Source organism: Aspergillus fijiensis, assembly GCF_003184825.1.
Source record: "Aspergillus fijiensis CBS 313.89 unplaced genomic scaffold BO72scaffold_34, whole genome shotgun sequence".
In the NCBI taxonomy this organism is placed as follows: domain Eukaryota; kingdom Fungi; phylum Ascomycota; class Eurotiomycetes; order Eurotiales; family Aspergillaceae; genus Aspergillus; species Aspergillus fijiensis.
Window position 1 is genome coordinate 268,858 of NW_024469010.1, and position 21,368 is coordinate 290,225.

General features: G+C 53.9%; 10 protein-coding genes and 1 non-coding gene across 11 annotated transcripts; 1 reads left to right on the forward strand and 10 right to left on the reverse strand.

The window, feature by feature from the left end:
• Positions 1-385: 385 nt before the first annotated feature.
• BO72DRAFT_460191 (uncharacterized protein) lies at positions 386-2,467 on the reverse strand (the record flags this gene model as incomplete). Its single annotated transcript, XM_040946451.1, has 1 exon — positions 386-2,467. The coding sequence occupies one exon, from the start codon at positions 2,465-2,467 to the stop codon at positions 386-388; it is 2,082 nt and encodes a 693-aa protein (XP_040799804.1).
• Positions 2,468-2,931: 464 nt separating this feature from the next.
• Positions 2,932-3,636, reverse strand: BO72DRAFT_469828 (uncharacterized protein; the record flags this gene model as incomplete). The annotated part of the gene is made up of 1 exon (XM_040946982.1): positions 2,932-3,636. The coding sequence occupies one exon, from the start codon at positions 3,634-3,636 to the stop codon at positions 2,932-2,934; it is 705 nt and encodes a 234-aa protein (XP_040799805.1).
• A 786-nt stretch (positions 3,637-4,422) lies between these two features.
• On the reverse strand, positions 4,423-4,626 carry BO72DRAFT_381739 (uncharacterized protein; the record flags this gene model as incomplete). The annotated part of the gene is made up of 1 exon (XM_040941443.1): positions 4,423-4,626. One exon carries the CDS (start codon positions 4,624-4,626, stop codon positions 4,423-4,425), a length of 204 nt encoding a protein of 67 aa, XP_040799806.1.
• A 774-nt stretch (positions 4,627-5,400) lies between these two features.
• BO72DRAFT_160370 (haloacid dehalogenase) lies at positions 5,401-6,776 on the reverse strand. Its single transcript, XM_040939306.1, has one exon. It carries the CDS (start codon positions 6,468-6,470, stop codon positions 5,733-5,735), a length of 738 nt encoding a protein of 245 aa, XP_040799807.1. The 5' UTR covers positions 6,471-6,776; the 3' UTR covers positions 5,401-5,732.
• Positions 6,777-7,082: 306 nt separating this feature from the next.
• BO72DRAFT_469830 (LITAF-like zinc ribbon domain-containing protein) lies at positions 7,083-7,649 on the reverse strand (the record flags this gene model as incomplete). Its single annotated transcript, XM_040946983.1, has 3 exons — positions 7,083-7,239; positions 7,291-7,576; positions 7,628-7,649. 3 exons carry the CDS (start codon positions 7,647-7,649, stop codon positions 7,083-7,085), a joined length of 465 nt encoding a protein of 154 aa, XP_040799808.1.
• Positions 7,650-8,473: 824 nt separating this feature from the next.
• Positions 8,474-8,545, reverse strand: BO72DRAFT_t177. Its single transcript has one exon. It is a non-coding gene; the product is annotated as a tRNA-Gly (tRNA).
• A 209-nt stretch (positions 8,546-8,754) lies between these two features.
• BO72DRAFT_449520 (class II fructose-bisphosphate aldolase) lies at positions 8,755-9,800 on the reverse strand. The gene has a single exon (XM_040945047.1). It carries the CDS (start codon positions 9,741-9,743, stop codon positions 8,877-8,879), a length of 867 nt encoding a protein of 288 aa, XP_040799809.1. The 5' UTR covers positions 9,744-9,800; the 3' UTR covers positions 8,755-8,876.
• Positions 9,801-10,098: 298 nt separating this feature from the next.
• BO72DRAFT_449521 (oxidoreductase) lies at positions 10,099-11,905 on the reverse strand. Its single transcript, XM_040945048.1, has 3 exons — positions 11,425-11,905; positions 10,825-11,321; positions 10,099-10,740 (listed from the first exon to the last, which is right to left on the reverse strand). Exons 1-3 carry the CDS (start codon positions 11,678-11,680, stop codon positions 10,153-10,155), a joined length of 1,341 nt encoding a protein of 446 aa, XP_040799810.1. The 5' UTR covers positions 11,681-11,905; the 3' UTR covers positions 10,099-10,152.
• On the reverse strand, positions 11,906-12,575 carry BO72DRAFT_449523 (uncharacterized protein). Its single transcript, XM_040945049.1, has one exon. It carries the CDS (start codon positions 12,546-12,548, stop codon positions 12,090-12,092), a length of 459 nt encoding a protein of 152 aa, XP_040799811.1. The 5' UTR covers positions 12,549-12,575; the 3' UTR covers positions 11,906-12,089.
• Positions 12,576-14,248: 1,673 nt separating this feature from the next.
• Positions 14,249-15,475, reverse strand: sdh2 (succinate dehydrogenase iron-sulfur protein subunit SDH2). Its single transcript, XM_040939307.1, has 3 exons — positions 14,940-15,475; positions 14,723-14,874; positions 14,249-14,668 (listed from the first exon to the last, which is right to left on the reverse strand). The coding sequence occupies exons 1-3, from the start codon at positions 15,361-15,363 to the stop codon at positions 14,345-14,347; spliced, it is 900 nt and encodes a 299-aa protein (XP_040799812.1). The 5' UTR covers positions 15,364-15,475; the 3' UTR covers positions 14,249-14,344.
• A 3,309-nt stretch (positions 15,476-18,784) lies between these two features.
• Positions 18,785-20,143, forward strand: BO72DRAFT_497824 (polysaccharide lyase family 1 protein; the record flags this gene model as incomplete). Its single annotated transcript, XM_040948723.1, has 4 exons — positions 18,785-19,131; positions 19,204-19,329; positions 19,388-19,718; positions 19,805-20,143. 4 exons carry the CDS (start codon positions 18,785-18,787, stop codon positions 20,141-20,143), a joined length of 1,143 nt encoding a protein of 380 aa, XP_040799813.1.
• Between the last annotated feature and the right edge of the window lie 1,225 nt (positions 20,144-21,368).

Genomic DNA, 21,368 nt, shown 5'->3' on the forward strand with positions numbered 1-21,368 from the left:
CTCGCCTCAGGCAGTTATTACTTTGGAAGAGATAGACCCAGTATCAGTCGTACATTTAGATAGATCTGAGATAAAAGCCTAGTCCTACTAGTCCTACAAGAGAACACGTTCAAAGAAACTTGTTAATAAAAAAAAAAAGAAAGAAAAAAAAATTAACTCTAACATTCTGAAAATACAATGTAATATAAAAGTTAACACAGGTAGACCAAACCCCAATCTCTCAAAGCGGAATATTCAAAACTTCAAAACTGCAGAAGGAAAAGTCATCAATCATCAGTGTCAAAGGTGCGTGTATCCAACATCACCATCACACACATACTTACTCATCAACCCTAGCCCCCAGCCAGGTAGCCCCGCCCCAGTGGAGTAGAGCAGTGGATTGGGCTCAATTCTTCGACAGCAAAGACCTTGTAAAGAACTTCCCATTCCAGTAGTCCTGCGAGTAACTTCCATCTGCCTTCGCGGGGAAAGCGGGCTTCCTCTGGTCCACATCCATCGGGTACCCGGCCAGCGCGGAGGGGCTGATCGTCTCCCCGGGAGGGGGGCTATACGGGGCCCGTTCGAGGATGGTGGTTTGCACGACGGGAGGAGTGGCAAGGGGGTGGACGGGGCGTGGCTCTAGCCCCGTGCTGTTCTGGGACGCCGCTGCGGAGTGCTCCTGCTCCTGCAGCCTCTGGAGCTGCTGCTGGAGGGCCTGCTGCTGCTGCAGATTCTGGAACTCTTGCTCTTGCAGCTGGTGCATGATTGCGTGACGCTGCTGCTGCTGCTGCTGCTGCTGGATCGATTCCTGGACGCGCCAGTGATGCGCCGCGGCGGCGGCTGACTCCGGCTGCGCCCATCGCGGCTGCTGTTGCTGCTGGTGATGGTTGCTGTAGATGCGGCGAACGCGCATGGGGCTGTTGTTGCCTCGGGCTTGGTACGCTCTGCCACCCCCTCCGCGACGGGCGGGCCGGCGCCGCTCGTGGCGGGCGACGCGGTTGTTGTTCTCGCGGTAGCCGGTGAAGGATGGCCCCGTGAAGGCTTGGGGGGGCTGTTGGAGGTGGAAACCCGCGGCTTGGGGCTGGGGCTGGGGCTGGGGAGGGAAGCTCCCGTACAGAGGTTGTGGGTATTGAGGTGCTGTTGGGGTGATGGGGTGGTAGGCGGGCGGCAGCAGGCCGGGGTTTGGGGCCTGGCCGTGCATCACCATCCCCGGGGCGGTCGGGAAGTAGGGTTTGAGGCCTGTCTGAGGGTAATCTTCGAGCCGGGCAGTGATTTTGAGTGAAGGCACTCCTCCAGGGTTCTCGAATGTGGGTTGGATGGTGATTCCGCTGCTGGGATGCTGGTAGCCAGGCTGAGGATTACCGTTCCAGTCCGGGGTGAACCCCGTCATCGTCCCTTGGGTTCTGTTGTAGAAGGCCCGGGGTGCCGTGGGAATGCTCTGTCCCTGCGGACTAGCCGGCACTGGGGTCGGAGCTGGGGCGGCGATACCAGAGCTGGAGCCGGTTTCAGTCACAGCAGGGTAGAGTCGGCTCTCCTTGGGAGGGATGAAGCCGGTCCCTGCGAATCCATCCGATGCGAAAAAGTCAATCGGAGAGGCCGCCTTCTCGCGCGAAAGGTCTTCCCCGAAGCCCGGCGACGGAGTCACGGTAGGGACCCGATCCATAGCAGGCGCTCCCAGATTGGCCTGGTCCAGGGCTGGTAGCTTTCTTTTCACAAAGTCTCGCCCAACATTGGATTGATTCAACGCCTCGAGCTTGTCATCGGCGAGCCGCTCGTTCTCGCCCCGGAAGACAGATTCGAAGAGGGCTTCAGTCGACGACTTCGTCTGGCTGAAGAAGCCTGGGTAGCTCGAGTTACTGGAGCCACTGGTAGTAGGTCTGGAACTGTCGAGCAGGAGCGGCTGGGCCAGCAGCGACTCGTCCGACAGCTGCGATATGACAATGCAATCGTCCTCGTCATCCTCGTCCATGGTGCTGCTACTCTCGCTGCTGCTGCTGTAGCAGTCGAAGCCCGGCTCGACATCGGGGTGGTATCCGTCGTCGCTGTCTTCGCTAAGAGACGTGCGCACCGAGTGGAAACTTCGGAAAGAGCCCGACTGGGTGGATCTCTGGCTGCTTGCTGGCTTTGAGGATGCGGTCTCCGCGAGACTAATCGCTTCCACGGATGGAACGCCGGTGGAAAGACCGGAGGAGTTGGCAGCCGAAGCGCGCGCCACGTACTCATCCACATACTCCTTGAGAAGCGGGATAGCCTGCACTTGGGGGTGGATGGCGCAGGAGCCAGAGGGTCGCTGATCAGCAGCGCCAGCCTCAGCGCACTCCGCACACATCCCCCAGAGGTCTCCCTTCACGGGATCGTATGAGTTCTGGAATTCGTGGCCGCTGCAATCGCCAGCGCGCAAGCCATTGACCATCTCCTGGCAGATGTCAATGCTGCAGCATGCGATGTGCTTGCAGACCTGGTAGTGAGAATACTTGTGGAAACACATGGTGACTAGCACTGACTGTTGTGTCGACACAAGATGATTTTGAGAGCGTTGTGTGTTGTATAGGTCGAAGCTGTGAGGTTGGATCGAAGCTGTGAGGTTAGATCGTCACAAATGCGCAAAGATGTCAGATTTCACTTTCCAGCAATTTCCAACAGACTTGGGAGTTGTAAAAAAATGAACATCACGGCTTCACAGCGAGCATACGCCCGTTATTTATATCGCATGAGTTGTGGTGGAAAGTCGCAGCAGGTAGACAATGCGATTCTCTCTTTCACAGAGCATCTTTTGTCAAAGAAAGGCATTCTGAAAATCCCCATCAACCACCTAGGCCTCCCTTCTTTATGCGCTCTCCAAAGAGGGAACAAGGAAGGGGGGATGGAGGTTCACAATGGGGTGGGTGTATGTGAAAGGGGAAGCATAAAGAAAAAAGAAATGTCCCTCCTCAAGCCCGCCCGCCCCGTCCGTCACTCCTCATCCATTGACAGGTCGATCAAGTATCGCACCCCAGAGTCCAGCAGCCACCAGGAAGCCAGCTCATGAAAGAACCGCCAGACGGGATTCCTCAGAGGCATTTTCTCCTGCAGCGACGATCCGTCTGCCTTGGTGATCCACAGCACACACTCACTGGCGAAGACCACCTCCTTGGCTTCGTCCCAGAACCGCAGCAGCAGCCGGCCCTCGACCTCCCCGCCGTGGGGGGAGCAGATCTCGAACTCCACGCTGGTCGGGCGACGCTCGGCCACGCGGTAGATGCCGCAGATGATGTCACCGCGCTGGAAGTCCAGGCGGCGGATGCGGGACGGCTTGAAGGTCGCGCGGGATCCCGAGCCGCTGAGGATCCAGAGCATATAGGCTTGGGGGAAGTAGGCGAAGGCAGACATGTTGCGGCGGAGGAGGATGTTAAGGAGGTCGGAGGGTTGGTGGGTCGTGGGGAGGAGCTGGCGCGGAACGCGACGAGTGACCTTCTCGTACAGACAGTCGTGAGTAGACTTGAGGATGTCGGACGGGATCGTGGTCATGGAGTTGAGGGTCGAAGGAGAGTTCGAAAGGTTAGACAGCTTGCCTCGAAAGTGCTCATGCTCCAGGCCATTTCTGAGAGATCGATGGAGCAGGTACAAGTAGGCGAATGTGCTTGTCGACACGGCGAGAATCCAGGTTGTGAGCGACATTTTGACCACGCTTCCACTCCACCCATTGCTCACGCATTCCAATTCGGATGGTGAGTTGAGCTGAGGCTCAAGCTCATATTTAAATGGTTTGGTTTAAGGGTGGGGATTCTGATAATAAGGCTGAGCTGGGCTGAGGGAATGCAGTGGGAGAGAATGGGTCCCAAGCGAGTACGAGTTCCAGATTTGGTGCTGGCACGAATCAATCTGGCACCGCATGCAGACTTGAGTTTCATCTGATTCATCATCGGCCTGTCCGATTTTCATGTAGCTGCTGCTTAGACTTTCATCCCGCCGTCGCAGTCCAAACAGTGCCTTACGAGGTGAAAGAAGTGGCTAGTTACTTGCGGCTCCTTCTACAGATATTGTGGCTATACTCAGACACAGCCGATTTCACAGCCCATTTCCCCCACTGCGTTTGATCACGTTTCATCCATTTTAGTTAGATCATATATCTCCTTGACACGTACTCCGTATACTTTAGATCATTCTCCTGCCCACATAAAATAGAAGAAGAAAAGTCGCTTGCACGTCATCGCCCATCTAATCACTCCTCCATTCAACCCTCTCCTCCATGAATCCATCACTCGACGACACAGCCCTCCCTATCCCCTGACTAACCACCAACACAACAAAGCGGGTATCCTTGGTGGATAACTCAACAGCAAGCAGTAATAGAAATTAGAGAAATAATATAGTAGAAAGAACGGCCTTGGAAGAAAGTTATTGTAGTCACGGTCCTCCATCGCTTAAACCTATTGGTGACGCCACGGTCGGATCAAGGAGGCTTCACGCGACATCGTAGGATTGCTTCTCTGCTTTCCGTTTCATCCATCGGCGGTAGATTAACAGGGCGACGATTCCGACGGCGACAATGAAGACGATACAGAAGACCAGAACCACACCGGGGTTTCTGCTGGCCCAATTGCTTCGCTTGATGAGCTGGTGGTGTCGTTGTGCAGCGGTGGACACGAGGGCGTCGATGGCAGCCATTGTCTGTCAGGGTTAGCACTCGGTTGATTTTCCTGTATACCTTTGAGGCAGATACTCACGTCGTACGGGGGAATAGGAACGGGGATCACGACAGACAGACGATACAGACCGCAGCTCTCCAACAGATCACCACAGCACGGCAGGGCAGGAGCAGGTGAGGATTCGTGAAGAGATGGAGAGCGACAAGAAAAGAACCTAGGAAGTCTGACCCGTTGGCAGACTTGACTTGCGCACCATCGGGAGCAGCGGAAAGAAAGTCATGACTCCAAGATCGCAATGACGTGGTGGAGAGCACATGCATGCAACATTGGACGGGTTTGGCGTCTGGCAGCCGGGGATAACCCACGAAGCTTATTTTGGGTCTGACAGGAGCAGGGAGGGGAGGTGTAAGGGTCATATACTCCCCCGATCCGGGTAGTAGTAATGGATGAGGAGGTATCATTCGATCGAATGGGCACGGCAGCCTGTAGTGTCAAAAATCCTCGCGTGCGTGACGAGTGTAGCCCCGGCTGTCGCTCCTGCTGTCTCGGTGAGATGTCTCACTCTTGAGAGCTGTAGATTTGCATTGTATCATATTGGAGATGTGTTGAGACACCTTGAATGAGTTCAAGAGACGATTCCCGAGTGCTGACATCAAGCGATGTGGAGAGTATGGAAGATCCGCTCGTCCCGTTGGCGTCACCACTCCTGCATTTCCGTGGTTCCATTCCCTGTCCCGTTGTGCTTCCGATTCGTGCCCATCTGTGGTGAAGAGTGAACGATGAAGACGTTAATCTGGTGATTGGATGGGGTTGGTTGAGCATACTAGCTACTAGGTAGAGAGGGGATGATGTGAGCAATGCAGTGGGAGGTATGTCATCCACTCCACGGTCGCATTTCGATCAGTCAACATCCTAGTATGCGCAAGTCAGTAGACCATGAGATGCGTTGACCAACAATTTCATCTGAGCTCTCAGCCTTGAGATCATCTTTGAGTAGAGGCATCGGCTTTAATATAGATGAAATCCAGAAATAGACGCCGATAAACACAGTGCACAAGAAGAACTTGGAAAGGATTAAGCAACTACGGGAGACCGACCGACCGACCGACCATAAACCCACCCAACCTACAACCCTGCAACAGCAGCCGGCAACCCCTCCATCCCCTCCAAAAACGCATCAAACTCGCCCTTCACCATCTCCATATCCTCATCCACATCATCCGTCCACCGATGCACGTAGACCGTCCGCATGCCCACCTTCTGCGCGCCCCTCAAATCATACGCATGCGCCGCGACCAACACCACCTCCTCGGGCCGCAGCTGCACCAGCTCCAGTCCCCGTCGATACGCCTCCGCCCGCGGCTTGTAGACCCCCAGCAACTGGCTGGAGAAGAGCATATCGAAGCGCAACCCGGACGAGCGCGTCAGGTCCAGCTGGAGCCGCGTGGTGCCGTTGGCGTGCACGAAGACCTCGAGGCCGAGTTCGTCGCGGAGCCGCTGGATCGCCGTCGACACCTCGGGCCACGCGGGCTGGCGGTGCCAGGCTTGGATTAAATGAGTTGCCGTGTCCGGGTCTGATAATTCTTCGAGGTGGGCCTTGTAGTCGGGGCTGCTGCTGCTGCTGCGATCGAGAACGACACCAAGCGCCCGGCGGAGGGTCAGGTCGATGTCCTCGGGCGCTAGGTGGTCGCGCACGCGCTGCTCGTTTTCGAGGAAGTATTGCCGGCGCCAGTCGAGGGCGAGCTGCGAGGCGGCGGGCGCGGGGATGGACGCCGGCATCGCCCGGACGACGCTACTATGCCAGTCGAGACAGGTGCCCATGAAGTCGAAGAAGACGGCTTTGATCTTGGTGGGTGCGGTCATGGTGGGCGGTGGCTGGGTATGCTATGTTAGTTGTCTTGGGGTGCGTTCAGTAGGTTAAGAGCTGCGTTCGAGAGATTCGGTATGCCCTTCGGAGCTATCATCTAAGCCTTACAAGGCACTCGGTGAGTGGGTGAGTGCTGTACTTAAGAGCATGACGCATTTATAATCAACAAGGGGGGTTGTTGTCGAAGTTGCCGCTAGTCTGTTAATTAGATTATGGCAGTGCTTGATGTTGCGAAACGCTCAGACCATGGGGGGAGCCAATGATCGCCCATCGTCAGCACGCCATGGGCTGCAGGATCCTTGGACGCTGGGGAATCTCGGCCTGAGGCTCAGAGCCACATATCGTGAAGGAGGCATTACTTCGATCTGCAGGTCACCGAACTGTTCCTTGGAGCGATCGTCTTTCTTCGGCAAGAAGTTGATTTTCATGTCATGGCAATAAGTTATACAAAGGGCAGCACAATCGTCGCAGGGAACAAGCAAGCAGGCCGGAAACAACATGGCCTCGCTTCTGTGAGCATTTCTCGGGGTATATTAACATTCAGGCACACCAAAACAAGCAATAATCATCCCCAAACATAAACCACCCCAACGTCAATCTTAGCGTACTCAGTTGTGTTGATGCACATCCGTCCGTCCGCTGTTGTGCCAGGTCGCCAGCAATGCACCACATTTTCCACAGTAGTGGTGCACATCCTTGAGCGACGACATCAGATAGGGAATGCAGCCCAAGCAGCAGCAGATGCAAGTCACTGCGGCCCATGCACTGCGGAAGGTTAGTATATACCCCCGTGCTACTTCCACCACGGCATCTTACTGTGTAGTATTGCCCGCCTCCGCTACCACTCGCGTCATCTCACGGCTGCCGCAACTTGGACAGTCCACGGGCGCTGGGCCACGTTGAAGCGCATGCAGGGGTGTCGCATTATTGTAACCGCTCGTGTGGTGTGTCTGCGTCCCCGCGTAGAAGTTCTGTGACGAGGGCTCGTGGGGCTGAGGTGGAGGAGTGATCGTTTCCATCGGGGGCTGCGCATATGCCGGAGGTGGATGGTTGATGCTCGGTTGGTTGGTCTCTTGCAAGTTCTCATATGTGGGGACTGGAGCTGAAGCTGAAGCTGTTAGCTGGGCTGAATCCAAGGGCTAGGTGGACATACTAGGGGTGGCTTTCTCGGCCATGTTGAAGGGGACAATTGAGCTCGGACTTTGATGCTTTCACTACTGAGACCGGATTGGACTCGCTCGAGTTCGACAATAGAAAATGTGCTAGAGAGTATTAGAAAAACATCGCTCGAAAACGAGCCTGCTCCCATTGTTCTTCTGTCCATTCTTATAATCTAGGCCAACGCCGGGTGCGAGGTCCAGGCAGAGCATTTGTGGTGAGCCAACAGCAGCTTGGAAGGATCTTCGCGTAACAGTAGGCGCAGTGCTGGGCTTGTTGGTCCAAGCCATCAGACGTCGTGTAAGGCATCGAGACTTGCATCCATTGGCAGACGTATGATACCGACAAGTTCATTGGATGCAATACGAGGCTCCGCGCTGCATTGACCAGGGGAATTGGCGACGGCAGCGAGATGCTTCGCTATTGGGTGCCATGCGTGTGTCAGCCTTGCGTGTATGCGTCGGATGCTAATTACAACATACGAGCAGACTTTGCCAATGATGGTCGATGTAGATCTGGACGGAGATTTCGTATCACTTGCGGAGTCGTCTGACATGTCGATTGCCCTTTGTTTGGGAGGAGCGGATGCTTTGCCGACACCACAATTGACAGGACAGCCCCATTCAAAGACTGTAGACCTTGGTTATTATGCGAAGGGGTTATGTTGGTGCTGAATGATTTGAACCCGTTCTATGAAGGAACAAGTCCATGGTCTGGTACAGACATACGAACCTGCCTCTTCTGCGCTTGTGGGAGTCCAGTTACCAGCATCAGGACTGATAAGCCCCTTATCCTGCTGTGCGAGAGCCCGGCACAGAAAAACAAAAAGAAAAAGAAATGCTGCGTCAGCGGGGAGTCGAACCCCGATCTATTGCTTGGAAGGCAACAATGCTAACCGCTACACCACTAACGCTCTTGCTTGAAAGATAGCCAAACTAGCCAACCTAAGAGAGAAATGCGGCAATCCCATATGTCACAACGTTCGCCTCGATGTTGAGCTTCTATAACAACATATTTGTGTTGAAGCCTCTTAGTCGACTCCAGTTCACCATTGAAAGAAAAAAAAGATAGCTCATTGTGTGCCAACTGAGGCATTACGGTGTCTATGTTTAACCGTGTCAAGGCCCAAGGAGATGTCTCCTGCATTGCCAATATATATTATATTCACCCGCAGCTGATTGTCCATGATAAGCCGAGTCAACGCCACCCTGTATACACAATAGTAAGACCCATACACCCCCCAATCAAGGATACCTCCCCGCGGACCCCAGCATATCAATACACCGCTCGACGGCCTTCTGCATCTCCGCGGTAGCCTCCTCAATAACCGCCGTCAAGGGCGCCCTGCCAGCCTTCTCCGCCTGCACGCGCACATACTCATTGTTCAACACCTTATTGATATTCACCTTACTGACCCCGCAACCGATGCACCTCCGGAAGATCTCCTCGGTGAACGGATCGGCGCCATGCAGCACCAGCCGCGTGCTGTGGGGCTCCACCGTCTCCTGGATCCTCTGGAGGCGATCATACTCCAGCACGACGCCGCGGGGCCCATAGCTGCCGTGCACGTTGCCGAACGCGGGGGCCAGCCAATCGATGCCCGTGTCCACGAACTCCAGACTCTCCTCGGGGGTCGTCAGCAGGCCCTCCAGGTCCGCCGTGTCGGAGACCCCATCCTCGCCGCCCTCGATGCGGCCCGGCTCGGCCTCCGTGGCGATGCCCCGCGCGTGGCAGTACGCCACCAGCTCGCGCGTCAGCGAAAGGTTCTCCGCCCTCGAGTAGTGCGACATGTCGATCATGATGCTGTCGAACCCGCCCATGTCGGCCGCCCGGCGGATGATCGCCGGCGACTGCGCGTGGTCCAGGTGCACCGTGACGGGGACGCAGGCGCCCCGCGCGGCCTCGGCCGCCGCGTGCACGAGGATCGCCCCCGCGTAGTCGATGGCCCAGGGGAAGAGCAGGATCATGGCCGGCGAGCGCTTCGCTTCCGCGGCGCGCACGGTCGCCAGGATGCCTTCCACGTTGTAGCAGCACATGGCGGGGATGCCGTAGTGGTTGGCGGCGGCGTGGTCGAGGAGGGGGATGGCGCGGTTTTCGGTGAGAGGAGGCATCTTGGTGTTAGGCTGGGAGGAGGGGGGATTGGATGGAGTCGGGGGTGTTGATGGGTGGGGACAAGCGGTGTTCGTGTGGTTTTGTCATGCTTTATAGGGAGGGGAAGTGAGGTATATGGGATGACTGTCGGAGTATACTTCACCTTTTCTCTCTGTTTACCATCTGATTACCCCCGCGGAGGGGGCTCCGAGGCCGGAGTTGCTCCGATCTGATGTCATTTGCTTACTGCGAGGGGTAGACTGTATAACCACAGACTGTCATAGATGGTAATATTGAATGCAGGAACCGATATCTTACCTCCAATTACCACTCAAACTGTACCACCAAGGAAGATGAGATCCAAGAAATCTATCCAAATAGAGACGAAGGTTGATATTTCTGGCTCTTGACTAACTACCTAATCAGTAATCACAACTTCCCCCTCCAGCCTCCGCCCTCATACAAACCCACGACACTGGTACTACTCGACCCCCCCAGCCCAGCCCTCTTAGCCATCAACAAGACCCCCAACGCCGCATTCCCCAAATGCAACGGACAATGCAAGTCCCTGGCCCTCTGAACCACCCTCTCCAACCGCTGCACGAGCGCATCCACCGTCTCCGCCCCGGCCGGCGCCTTCTCACCGACCCTGCCCTCAATCATCTCCAACCCTCGAGAGACAAACACTTTACTCCCGCCGGCTGCATCACTCACCAGCTCATAGAACTGCGCCAAATCCACGCCCAAAAATCGGGCAAACGAGGTCGCCTCCGCGGCCGCCACCAGATTCACCGCGGCCATCAGATCGAGCACCAGCTGCGTCCGCTCCTCCTGCTCCTCCGCGCTCAACGCAGACGCATCAACCTCCGCCACGGGCCCCGCAAAATACTGCCTGACCAGCGCCGCATCATCCTTGGCCCCGTCCCCCTGCAGCAGCGCCGACAGATAGATCTGCTCCGCCGTCGCACAAAGCGGTGTCGGGAAGTGATGTTCTCTCGCCGAGGTCGTGATGATCCCCTACCCATATACAGCAGTCAGCAACCGTTAACCTACTATCACCCTCACCCCTACCGCCCCCAAAAATAAGGGCAAAAAACATACCGCATCCTTCAAAATAATAGTCACCGCACTAACCCCGGGACTCCAAACCCCTTCACCCCCCAGAATCCTGGGCGACCGATTCTCATGCATCCAGGTCCACGCCTCCCCAGAAACAATCCTCTCCGCCGTGCGCGCCGCATCCAACCCCAACCGCGCCGCCAGACCGTGCGCTTCGCTCGCGCCCAGGATATGGATCGCCGCGAGCACCTGATGCACCATCTTCATATTACTGCCGGCGCCGATCCCGCCGGGCACCAGGTAGAGCTTGCGGGGGGCGCTGAGCGCCTCCAGCACCGGGGTGGCGGCCTCCAACGCGGCGGGGCTCCCGCCGGCCATGATGGAGAGGGTGCCGGCTGCGGCGCGCAGGGCGCCGCCGGAGACGGGGGCGTCAACCACCAAGATATCGGGGCGGGTGGTGTGGATGGTTTGGGCGAGGGATTGGGCGGTTGTGGCCGGGATGGTGGACATTAGGATTAGGGTGGCGGATTTGGGGAGGGCTTTTTTTGTGGCTGGTTAGACTGGTGTAGCTGGTTTTTGGGTTTGGGGGAGGGGTTTGAGGGTGAGAACAGTGGGAAAAGGGAGGGGACATGGGGTAAGTACACTGCACAATGCCCTCGTTTCCGAAGAGCACGCTCTGGACTTGCGGTGCGGAGGCCACCATACACACGTAGATGGATTTGTCTTGGGCGGAGGCGCGCAGCGAGGCAGCCCCAATGCCCCCCGCGGCTTGGAAGCGGTAGATCGAGGCGGGGAAGACGTCGTAGCCGTGGACGGGGTAGCCTTCGTGGACCAGGTGCTTGGCCATGCCGAAGCCCATGGCGCCGAGGCCGACGAAGCCAATGGCTGGTTTGGTCATTCTGGCGGCAGATACAAAGGTGAGAAAACAAAGAAGAAAAGAAAATTCGACTCTGTAATATGGTATGATGTGTTGCGCTGCGTTGCGTTGCGACTTTTACTTATAAGAGGGAGAGTTGATGTCGCATGGAAGTCCGAGGAGGGGTCGGAGATGAGCCGATCAGATAATGCGGGGATGACATCAAAAGGGATGTGTGCAATTCCCTCCGAGTCTATCGTGCCGATACCCCTCCGATACTACACGGCCAGGGCCGAACTGCCAAGGTTGGGTTTCTTGAACGGTCTATTATAGCTTTGTCCTAGAGACTTGCATAAGCCTTACCCACTCACGCATCTATGACACAACGAGCGACGGACTGAGGCTGACAGACACCTTTTCGGTCCAGGAGGAAGAGTCACACATTGCAAACCTATGCAGCAATCTTCGCCAGCATCTCTTCGCGCAGTCCCCAGCCCAACGACATTGCAGCCCCCGGTCCAAACGCCGCCGTCGTGGCTGCCATTCCCATAGTATTCCACCACGACAGCGGGTATCCGTGCCGTTTCAGCTCCCAATACTTCAACCCCAGCCAGACGAATCCACTTGCCATAACGAGACTCTCATCATATTTCATGAACCGTGCAATTCCCTCTGCAAAGCTACCGACAGGCAAGGTATAATCCCATAGTCCAGGTAGAATGACACCGGCCATGGACGAGCCCGCTGGGAGCGAACGGCGAGCATACGTAAAACTGAGCCCTGAAATGACGGCAAAGGACATATAAATGCCACGAATGTATCGCAGGGTCTTTCTCGAGCTACGCTTGGCTTCGACAGTTTCTTGTTCCTTGGATAACTTCTTGACTGGTTCGGAGGCCACTTTGTCCATAAGACGAAAAGGAGCTTGGAGAAGTGGAACCACCACCGGGAATAGCTGCCAGATAGCGTTGAAATACCGGCGATTTTGTAATTCCCGAGGAAGAAAATTCCCGAGCGTCGGGAGGTAGTATGCCGTGAGCATAGTAGGCAGGAAGGTCGTCAGCATATCTGATCTGACTTCATGGCGACGGTGAACAAGCTTGCTCAAGGGTGTTCGTAGGTGCTCGATTATGTAGTAAATTGGAGCAATCTTCCCGATCCCTCTCAGTTGGAATGCTGCTCCCATGGTGATCGGACTGTAAGTTCAGATGATCAGTGGGTTCTGTATCGGACTGATCCCAGGCCATTCACAAAAGTATCTCCACCCAAGAGTGGGCTCTTCGGCCGCTTTCCAGAAGCCAGATGCCGTAGATCGGACCAAGGTCCGCCATAAACGACAACATCTGCGCGTGTGACAAAACATCGGATCCACTGATAGATGGCATAAAACAGGTCACCAGTGCCCCAAAAGTCTTATCCAACAACGGAACATTGTAAAGAGGCTCGGTCAGCCTCAGAACTTCCCCCACTGCTCGCAGTCCAACTGCCGGACTGAAGGAGCGATCCTATCAAAGGACGGAGTCCTGCAAGCACAGAGTCCATCGAGACATTGGCATAGGCGTAGCATGCCAGAAGCGGGGTGCAAGCCAGTGCTCTTTTCGCAAGCGAGCCCGTCTCAATTTCTTTGGGGTCTTTCAAACAGGGCATGGCGCAAATGTATGCTTTTCCTGGCAGTGGAAGCAAGATCTCTTCTTCGTCTTCCCATGCCAATGAAGTGGTAAGGGATGTTTGATGACTGACATTGGACTTGAGTCAGGAAGTTGGGGCCCCGAGATTTTATAGCAACCAACGACCACCACCTTGACCTTGAACCGGACCACTCAATTCTATGTTGCCTTGTCAAGAGGGTTCGTAGTCGGGTAGGCTACAAAATTGATCATCCTAGTTGCTACCGTAATAGTTCTTGCCGGCTTGTGATCTGAAGTGCTGATCAGTCTTGGCCATGATAACAGAATCTCTCATTAGTCGTTAAACCTTGACCATTCCCCGACAAAAGAGGTACTGCTGGGAATAAGAAAGATGCCGTACAGCTGACCCGGGATGTTTGCGCGAACTCCGGGATCTCCATGCGTTTGATAGATTGATCGACTCCATCGTGGCAAGCCCGCAGCTAATTTGCGAGAAGTTTTCGGACTCGTCTCAAGATGTATCTTATACCATTCGAGGGTGTCATATGGACATTTGTCTTGATACATGCAAGACCTCACTTGTCTGATGGTTGGGCTCTGCTGTTTGAGTTGATGACTTTCCTTGAATCATATGTCGACCACATCGAGGTCGAACCTAACACCTGCATGATACCATGTCTGGCTTTCTCCCTGTGCAAGTAGCCGTCCTCTGCAAGGAGTACAAATCCGTGTCTGCGCATGTCAATCCAGCCGCACATTTTATTATGCTGCCATGATCCTCTCCTCAAACTTCCACAAGATTTCAAAGATCCGTCAATGCATAATGTAGAATATATATATGAAATTCCATTGGTAGAACTGACCACCGCGGCTAAGAAAATCAACATGCACAATTTACACCTATTGAAACATCCGACATGAGACCTCGAAAACGGAGGGAATAGAGCGCGAGCGAAAAGGAACTGGAAGAAAGAGAAGGAAAGGTGAAGAGAGGAAGGAATTGAAATAACACACGACTTAGGACAGAAAGGGAAAGAAGAAATCAAGCAGTTCTTTTCTTTTGTTCTTGGTCGCTTTCCTAGTGAGCAGCCATCATCTTCTTGATCTCGGCAATTGCCCGAGCAGGGTTCAGACCCTTGGGGCAAGTCCGAGAGCAGTTGAGAATGGTGTGGCAACGGTAGACGCTCATGCTGTTGTCCAAAGCGGCCTTACGCTCAGCGGTCTTCTCGTCACGGGAATCGGCCATCCAACGGTAGGACTGCATCAGGATGGCGGGACCGAGGTACTCCTCGCTGTTCCACCAGTAAGAGGGGCAAGAGGTCGAGCAGCAGGCGCACAGAATACATTCGTAGAGACCGTCGAGCTTCTTACGCTCCTCCGGGCTTTGGCGGTACTCAAGACCCTGCGTTCACCATGTTAGTACCAGTTCGCCCCATTCGATGCGACAAGTACTTACATCCTCGGTAGGAGTATCACGCTGAAGGTAGGGCTTGATGGACTTGTATTGCTTGTAGAAGTAGGTCAAATCGGGGACCAAGTCCTTGACGACGTAGGTGTGAGGCAACGGGTAGATGCGAGAATCCTTGGCAGTGTCGGTGGGAATGCGGCCTGCATATGAACAATCAGCGACTCGGATTCACACAATTGCGGTTGCGGAAAGAATCAGAACATACACAAGCAAGCGAGAGTGTTGACACCATCAATGTTCATCGCACAGCTACCGCAGATACCCTCTCTGCAACTTCTCCGGAAAGTCAGGGTGGGGTCGATCTCGTTCTTGATACGGATGAGCGCATCGAGCATCATGGGACCGGTCTTGTTCAAATCCAACTCATAGGTCTGCATCTGGGGCTTCTCGGAGGGAGTATCGGGGTTCCAGCGGTAGACCTGGAACTTCTTGATGCGAGGCTGCTCGGAGGGGGTGGGTTCCTGCACGGTCGACGTCTTAGACTCGGGGGTGACACTGGTAGTGGCATGGCCAGTTGCGCTCACCTGGGCCACGGGATCAACGGTCGCATAAGAGCGGGCGAAGACAGCTGGGCGGAAGAGGGGCTTGGAAGCCGCGAAAAGGCGCGAAGTCGAGCGGAGGGCAGACATGGTGGGCGATCCTTCAATTTCAAACCGGAGGGATGGAAGATAGGGAGGCGAAAAATGGGATAGACCCTGAGGGCACTGAGGCGAAAGGAGAAATAGACGGTGAGACGTCAACTGGATGTTGCGAAGCGGAGAGGAGAGAGGTCCGTAGAAAGGCAGCCAGCCAGCGGCAATGACAAGGCAACGACCAAGAGAGGCACGAGGTGGATTGAAGTCGAAGTCGATCGATGCTGGCGATGTTTTGTCGCCTTTGGAATCGGAAGGTAACCTCGGGTCTGACGGCCGGCAATTGGCTGACTCAGCAAATCAGAACCAATCAGGCAAAGGCTAATTGCAAGCGTCGGAGATACACGGCGAGGCTCTACAGTGCGGCTAGACTTAAGGGAATGTATTTCCCTGTGACGGCGAGTGAGGATGTACTTGGTCCAATTCTTCTCATAGGAAAAGCGAAGAGGCCGACCTAGAAGCACTAATCACCATTCTAGTCTTTACATCTTTTTACTCCCCCGCATCATAGCCATCCCCAGCTCCCGTCGCGCAAGGGCAGGCTCTTTACTAGTTATGTAATCCGCTTTCCGCCGCCTGCACTGTCCAGTCTGTCCCAAAGGAGGAACGGAGCCGAAAGCTTTTGCCGCCCTTGGTGTCATGTGATGTGGTATGTCATTCAGGCATCAACACTTACCCGCCAGGCTATAAGGCATCACAATCCGTCTCAGGCATCAAGGCATTAAGGCGGGAGCAACGAGGCAACAACAGGTTAGCAGTCTTTTGTGGGAGTTAACTTATCCAGCTGAGCCCCGCGGGCGGAACTTGGGAGGAACTTGAAATGTAAGACATCGTCCACAAATGCCGACACCAAGCTTCTTGACACCGTCACTATTTTTACCCAACCAGCGATAAAGGCTTTATTAAAAAGACATCACATTGCATTAGTCGGCAGTCATCTGCCGTCCATTACCGGTGCCATTGCCCAGTCTGAGGATGATGAGTTTAATTGATTGATTGTTGGCTTTGGGCTTCATGTCCAAGTTGTGCTGGCAAGATGGGATTAACCCAGCTCCTCAATCTTATGGATCCAGGTCGCAGTCTGATCTGTCTGTTCCCTATACCTACCGAGATCACTTGCGTAGGACAACATCAAGCGGATTGAATCCTTATATAATATTCTTGGCTTAATTTGGGATGCCATTTCATGCCGCGAGATCCGATTAAGGACCTCATCTTATGCGTCGTATTCGGACATCTCAAATCTTCCCCTTTTTCCTTCTCTCCTCGCATTCGACATGGTCAGTCGGTGGGAATGGGCGTGGTCACTATCACATTAGCTGGGCTTGGTATGGAGCATACCATCTCGACATTTGCCAATACTTGAGCGATATGGAAGCACAAGTACCTTGTTCCTCACCATCAAGACACTGCAGATGCATATCATTGCCCGAACCGGAGGCGATATGAGCAGTCTGCTTCTCTGCCATAAAGCGGGAAGGGACCAAGTAAATTGCACTAAGAAGCCGGTCTCCTATAACTGCCATTTTATAGTTGTGACTGACGAACAAAACAGTCAGCCAATATCGCAGCTACGCCACTCTCTTGCGGGCCCAGATGCTAGATTGCAACATTCAGGAATCAACCGCTGCATAAGGATTGCGGAAAAGTTGCTGCATCTGGTCAAGGGCGCTGGCGGGAAATGAAAACAACTGAATATTCCACCCCTCTTCATCGCTCGTCCAGATACCGAGTAGCATTGCCCATGCTTAAGGCCGGAACCCGATGGTTCTACAGCCCTTAATCCACCGACTGTTCTCTGTTATATGAGCCTCTACGCCCGAGATGGTAATTCGACCGACCGTTGCTGGACGACAGAGATAAAATGTCTTTCATTGGTAGGCTTATCGCACGTACAATCCGGCCTCACCACGCCGTACATATCTCATCACCACATTGCAAGAAGCTTAAACTGCTAAGGCTTTTGGTCTCAGATTAAGACTTCACCTCCATTAGTTTATTTCCGCTGGCGTCCTGCAGCTAAATTTGAATGTAAGACACAGGTGGACGTCATCCCCATTCTTCGTCAAGGACCGGATCCTCTTGGAAGACTTGGGAGGTTATTTCAAGTGGAGACTCTTGTCCTCAATGGCACCAGTCAGAGACGCTGATGGGATCACATTGCCCTCCCTTACCAAGGTGGCCATAATATCCGATTGATGGAGACATACTTCGTGTTCTGGAAGCGCTCGGAGCTACCCTTCTGGGAGTGAAAACGGGGTACTGGCTTGCCGGCGCAATAAATCTTACGTTTCTTTTGGGTTCTTTTTGTTTTGGACTTCTGGTCCCGCGATGTGGTGGGTCGGAAAAAAGGCCCACTTGCCTGTTGGCTGTGGACCGGCGGTTCAGCGTTCCTGACACTATGCAGATACGATCTAAAGATTCTTTTTCCGCAGTCACCAGCCATACTCTGCGAGGAACATGGGGAACAACCCTGCAACCGTTTAATAGGAAGTCACAACAAGATCTGAGACTCCTTGATGGGTGAGACCGTGAGACACGGAAGGTTTCCGGCCCGGCTCCGTGTTACACCCGAAGCCCTAACCCCCCCGGCCGGCGCCCTAGTCGAGGTTCCATCATTCTCAACATCCTCATCGTTCTGCAGTCCTGCAGTCGTCTGGCCTCGTCTGGCCATCAATATCACGGATCCCCAGCCAAGACGGAAGAATTACTCTGTCTACGTGTACTGGTGAGGTCCGACCTCCGGCCTTTGCCACGGCGTGATTTTTACTTTAGACTACAGGGACTAAATAGCAGCGGCGTGATAATCATGAAACATCGTAAATCACCCGGGATGCTCCACAGTCTAACGCCTCTATCGCGCCAGTTCCCATCTGCTACCGGCCGCCCCTTGACAGTGGATCGCCGTGTTCATGGGCTATGAACCAGGAGGTTCTCTCCGTGGTGATGGACAAACCATGTGGCTGCTGCTGCTTATCATTTCCCATTTTGAATCAGCCCACGGTCTGGTTCGTTCAACCTTTCCAAAATTCCATGATTCCCTTGCAAGGCCTCGGTCAGTCCTCCGGCGCCAAGTCTGGGACTGATCACGAAGAATTGACGCATTTGTGCAAGAGTCCTTAGCTCCTAATCAAAAATGGCCTTGGTCGTTTCACCTCGATCACCCGTTCAATTTCATTCGATATCTTGACTCTGCTCCATCAGATTGGAGATGGTGGCTTTCTCCTCATGATTCCCGGAATTCCAGCTATATAAGTCCTCTGGAGCATCCCTCCTCCATCAGGTTTCTTTTCTCTCTCATTCCACTCTTTCCCTCTTTCTCTCCCTCTTTCACTTCAGTCCTTCTTTCTCAGTCTTTCCCTTTTTTCTATTCAGATAGCTGGTTCTCTATCTCTGTTCTCTGTCATTCCAATCCAACATGAAGTACACTGCTATCTTCAGCGCTGCTGTCGCTGGACTTGTCGGCTCCGCCGCTGCTGTCGGAGTCTCCGGCTCTGCCGAGGGTTTCGCCAAGGGCGTTACCGGGGGAGGTTCCGCTACTCCCGTGTATCCCTCCACCACTGACGAGCTGGTCTCTTACCTCGGTGACAGCGAGGCCCGCGTCATCATTCTCGAGAAGACGTTCGACTTCACCGGCACTGAGGGCACCACTACATCCACTGGATGTGCCCCTTGGGGAACGGCAAGTGCGTGTCAGGTGGCTATTAACCAAAACGACTGGTGCACGAACTACGAGCCTGATGCTCCCTCCGTCTCCGTGAGCTAGTAAGTGATTTTGCTCTAGCCACCATCAAATTATCTTGATAGAGCATCGTTCTGACACTTGTACCCTTCTAGCGACAACGCTGGTGTTCTCGGTATTACCGTTGGCTCCAACAAGTCTATCGTTGGTGTCGGTAGCACTGGTATCATCAAGGGCAAGGGTCTCCGTCTTGTCAGCGGTACTGAGAACGTTATCATCCAGTACGTCTCCAATCATACGATTTTGAGATAGGCGGTCCCCTCTAACAATGCATCTCAGGAACATCGCCATCACCGACATTAACGAAAAGTACGTCTGGGGTGGTGATGCTATCACTCTTGACGATGTCGATATGGTCTGGATCGATCACGTGACCACCGCTCGCATTGGCCGCCAGCACATCGTCCTTGGAACCGATGCCGACAACCGTGTCTCTATCACCAACAACTACATCGACGGTTTGACTGACTACTCTGCTACCTGTGACGGCTACACATACTGGGGCATTTATCTCGATGGATCCAGCGACATGGTCACCCTGAAGGGCAACTATATCTACCACACTAGCGGTCGTTCCCCCAAGGTTGGAGGAAACACCCTCGTCCACGCCGTACGTCACACTCCAATCCTCCTCCCTCTCGACAATCACTAGCATATTCTCGGTGATCTGTAGAGTTTGTGGCTAATAAATGACAGGTCAACAACTACTGGTACGACAACACCGGCCACGCCTTCGAGGTCATGTCCGGTGCCTACATCCTTGCTGAAGGCAACGTCTTCCAGAACGTTGACACCATTGTCGAGACTCCCGTCGACGGCCAGATGTTCTCTGTCCCCTCCACCTCTTCCGGATCTTCCTGCACTGCCTCCCTTGGCCGTGCCTGTGTCATCAACGGTTTCGGCAGCTCTGGCACTCTCGACGAGACCGACACTGCCTTCCTCACTAACTTCGCCGGCAAGAACATTGCCACTGCTTCCGCTTACACCTCCGTCGCCTCCAGCGTTACCGCCAACGCTGGTCAGGGCAAGCTGTAAAGGAGAAGCTAGCTGGGTTTCTCTTCTTGCTATAGTGATATTGGGATGGTGCTTAGGGGTTGGAGTGGTAGTAGCTGACGAGGCTGCTCTGGGGAAACGTTTACCTTTCGTGTAATTAATTCTCTTCATACAGGAGACTCGAATTCTAACTCTATGTTGGGATTTGAATCGACGATCTAATTCACTTCTTGAAGGATTTTACGTTACGCTTTGCTATATGTAGTTTGCTAGTAAACGCAGGCCTATAACTGATAACAGTAGTCCTAGGAAGTAAAGACATTGATCGATTTATTGAGACTCGAAGAAGAGCCTTTACTGCGGAGGACTAGAAAGGGCCTTGCCTGCTAGGGCTACGCTTCTTGTTGGCAGCCTTAAGCCCTCGACAGCCAGGCTGCTCAGCCCATATTGCTAGTTCTTCGCTATAGCCTCACGTAGCTGAAATAATCACTCATCCAAACCCCCGACACTTCGTACATCTACCTTAGCAGCTGAGTACTCCGCACTTGAGCATTCTTCGTAATTCATTGAGAATCCACAGATCCCTTATCGCTTGTTATGGTCGTATTTCCTCGAAGTATAAGCAATCGACTTGCGGATAGGAGGCAAACAAGAACAAAAAGATCAAACAAAGTACGATTTTTCACCCGCAAGTACGAGTGAAAGTAGCAAGAGAAGGTAAAGCCGCTCGACTATCACGGAGTTAACATGAAAGAATGATGGTGCAGAATGACATCTGAGCCCCCATGCGCAAGCAATATGCAATGTATTGCCTGTTTTTGTCCGCCAAGCATAAGATCTCCAGGTACGTGTCGGCGAGGGGAGCATGACGAGGGCGGAAAGTTCGGGTCACCGCGGCTTGAGATCCGATGATTTCGGATCAGTACCGGATAAACCTAACTTGCTCTAATTCCGGCAGCGGACATCCGAGGCCGCCCGGCTCGAGCGCAAACTTCCATAGCCTGTTTCGTGCCCAAGGGTGTAGATTGTCCAGGAGTAAACCATGGAGACTCATCTTCCTTGACCTATAAGTGATGCTAGAGACAAAGAATATATCAAGGAATCGGGTGTGAAAGATGCTCGAAGCTGGATCAAATACGTAGCAACAACTTTGGTTGTCTCGCTAGTGGATAATTGATATTGACACCGGCTGCCTTTCCCATGGCACCACTGCTAAGCCTGCCTAGGGAAGGCGGTAGCACAAGCCCACTAGCCTGATTAGGAAGTG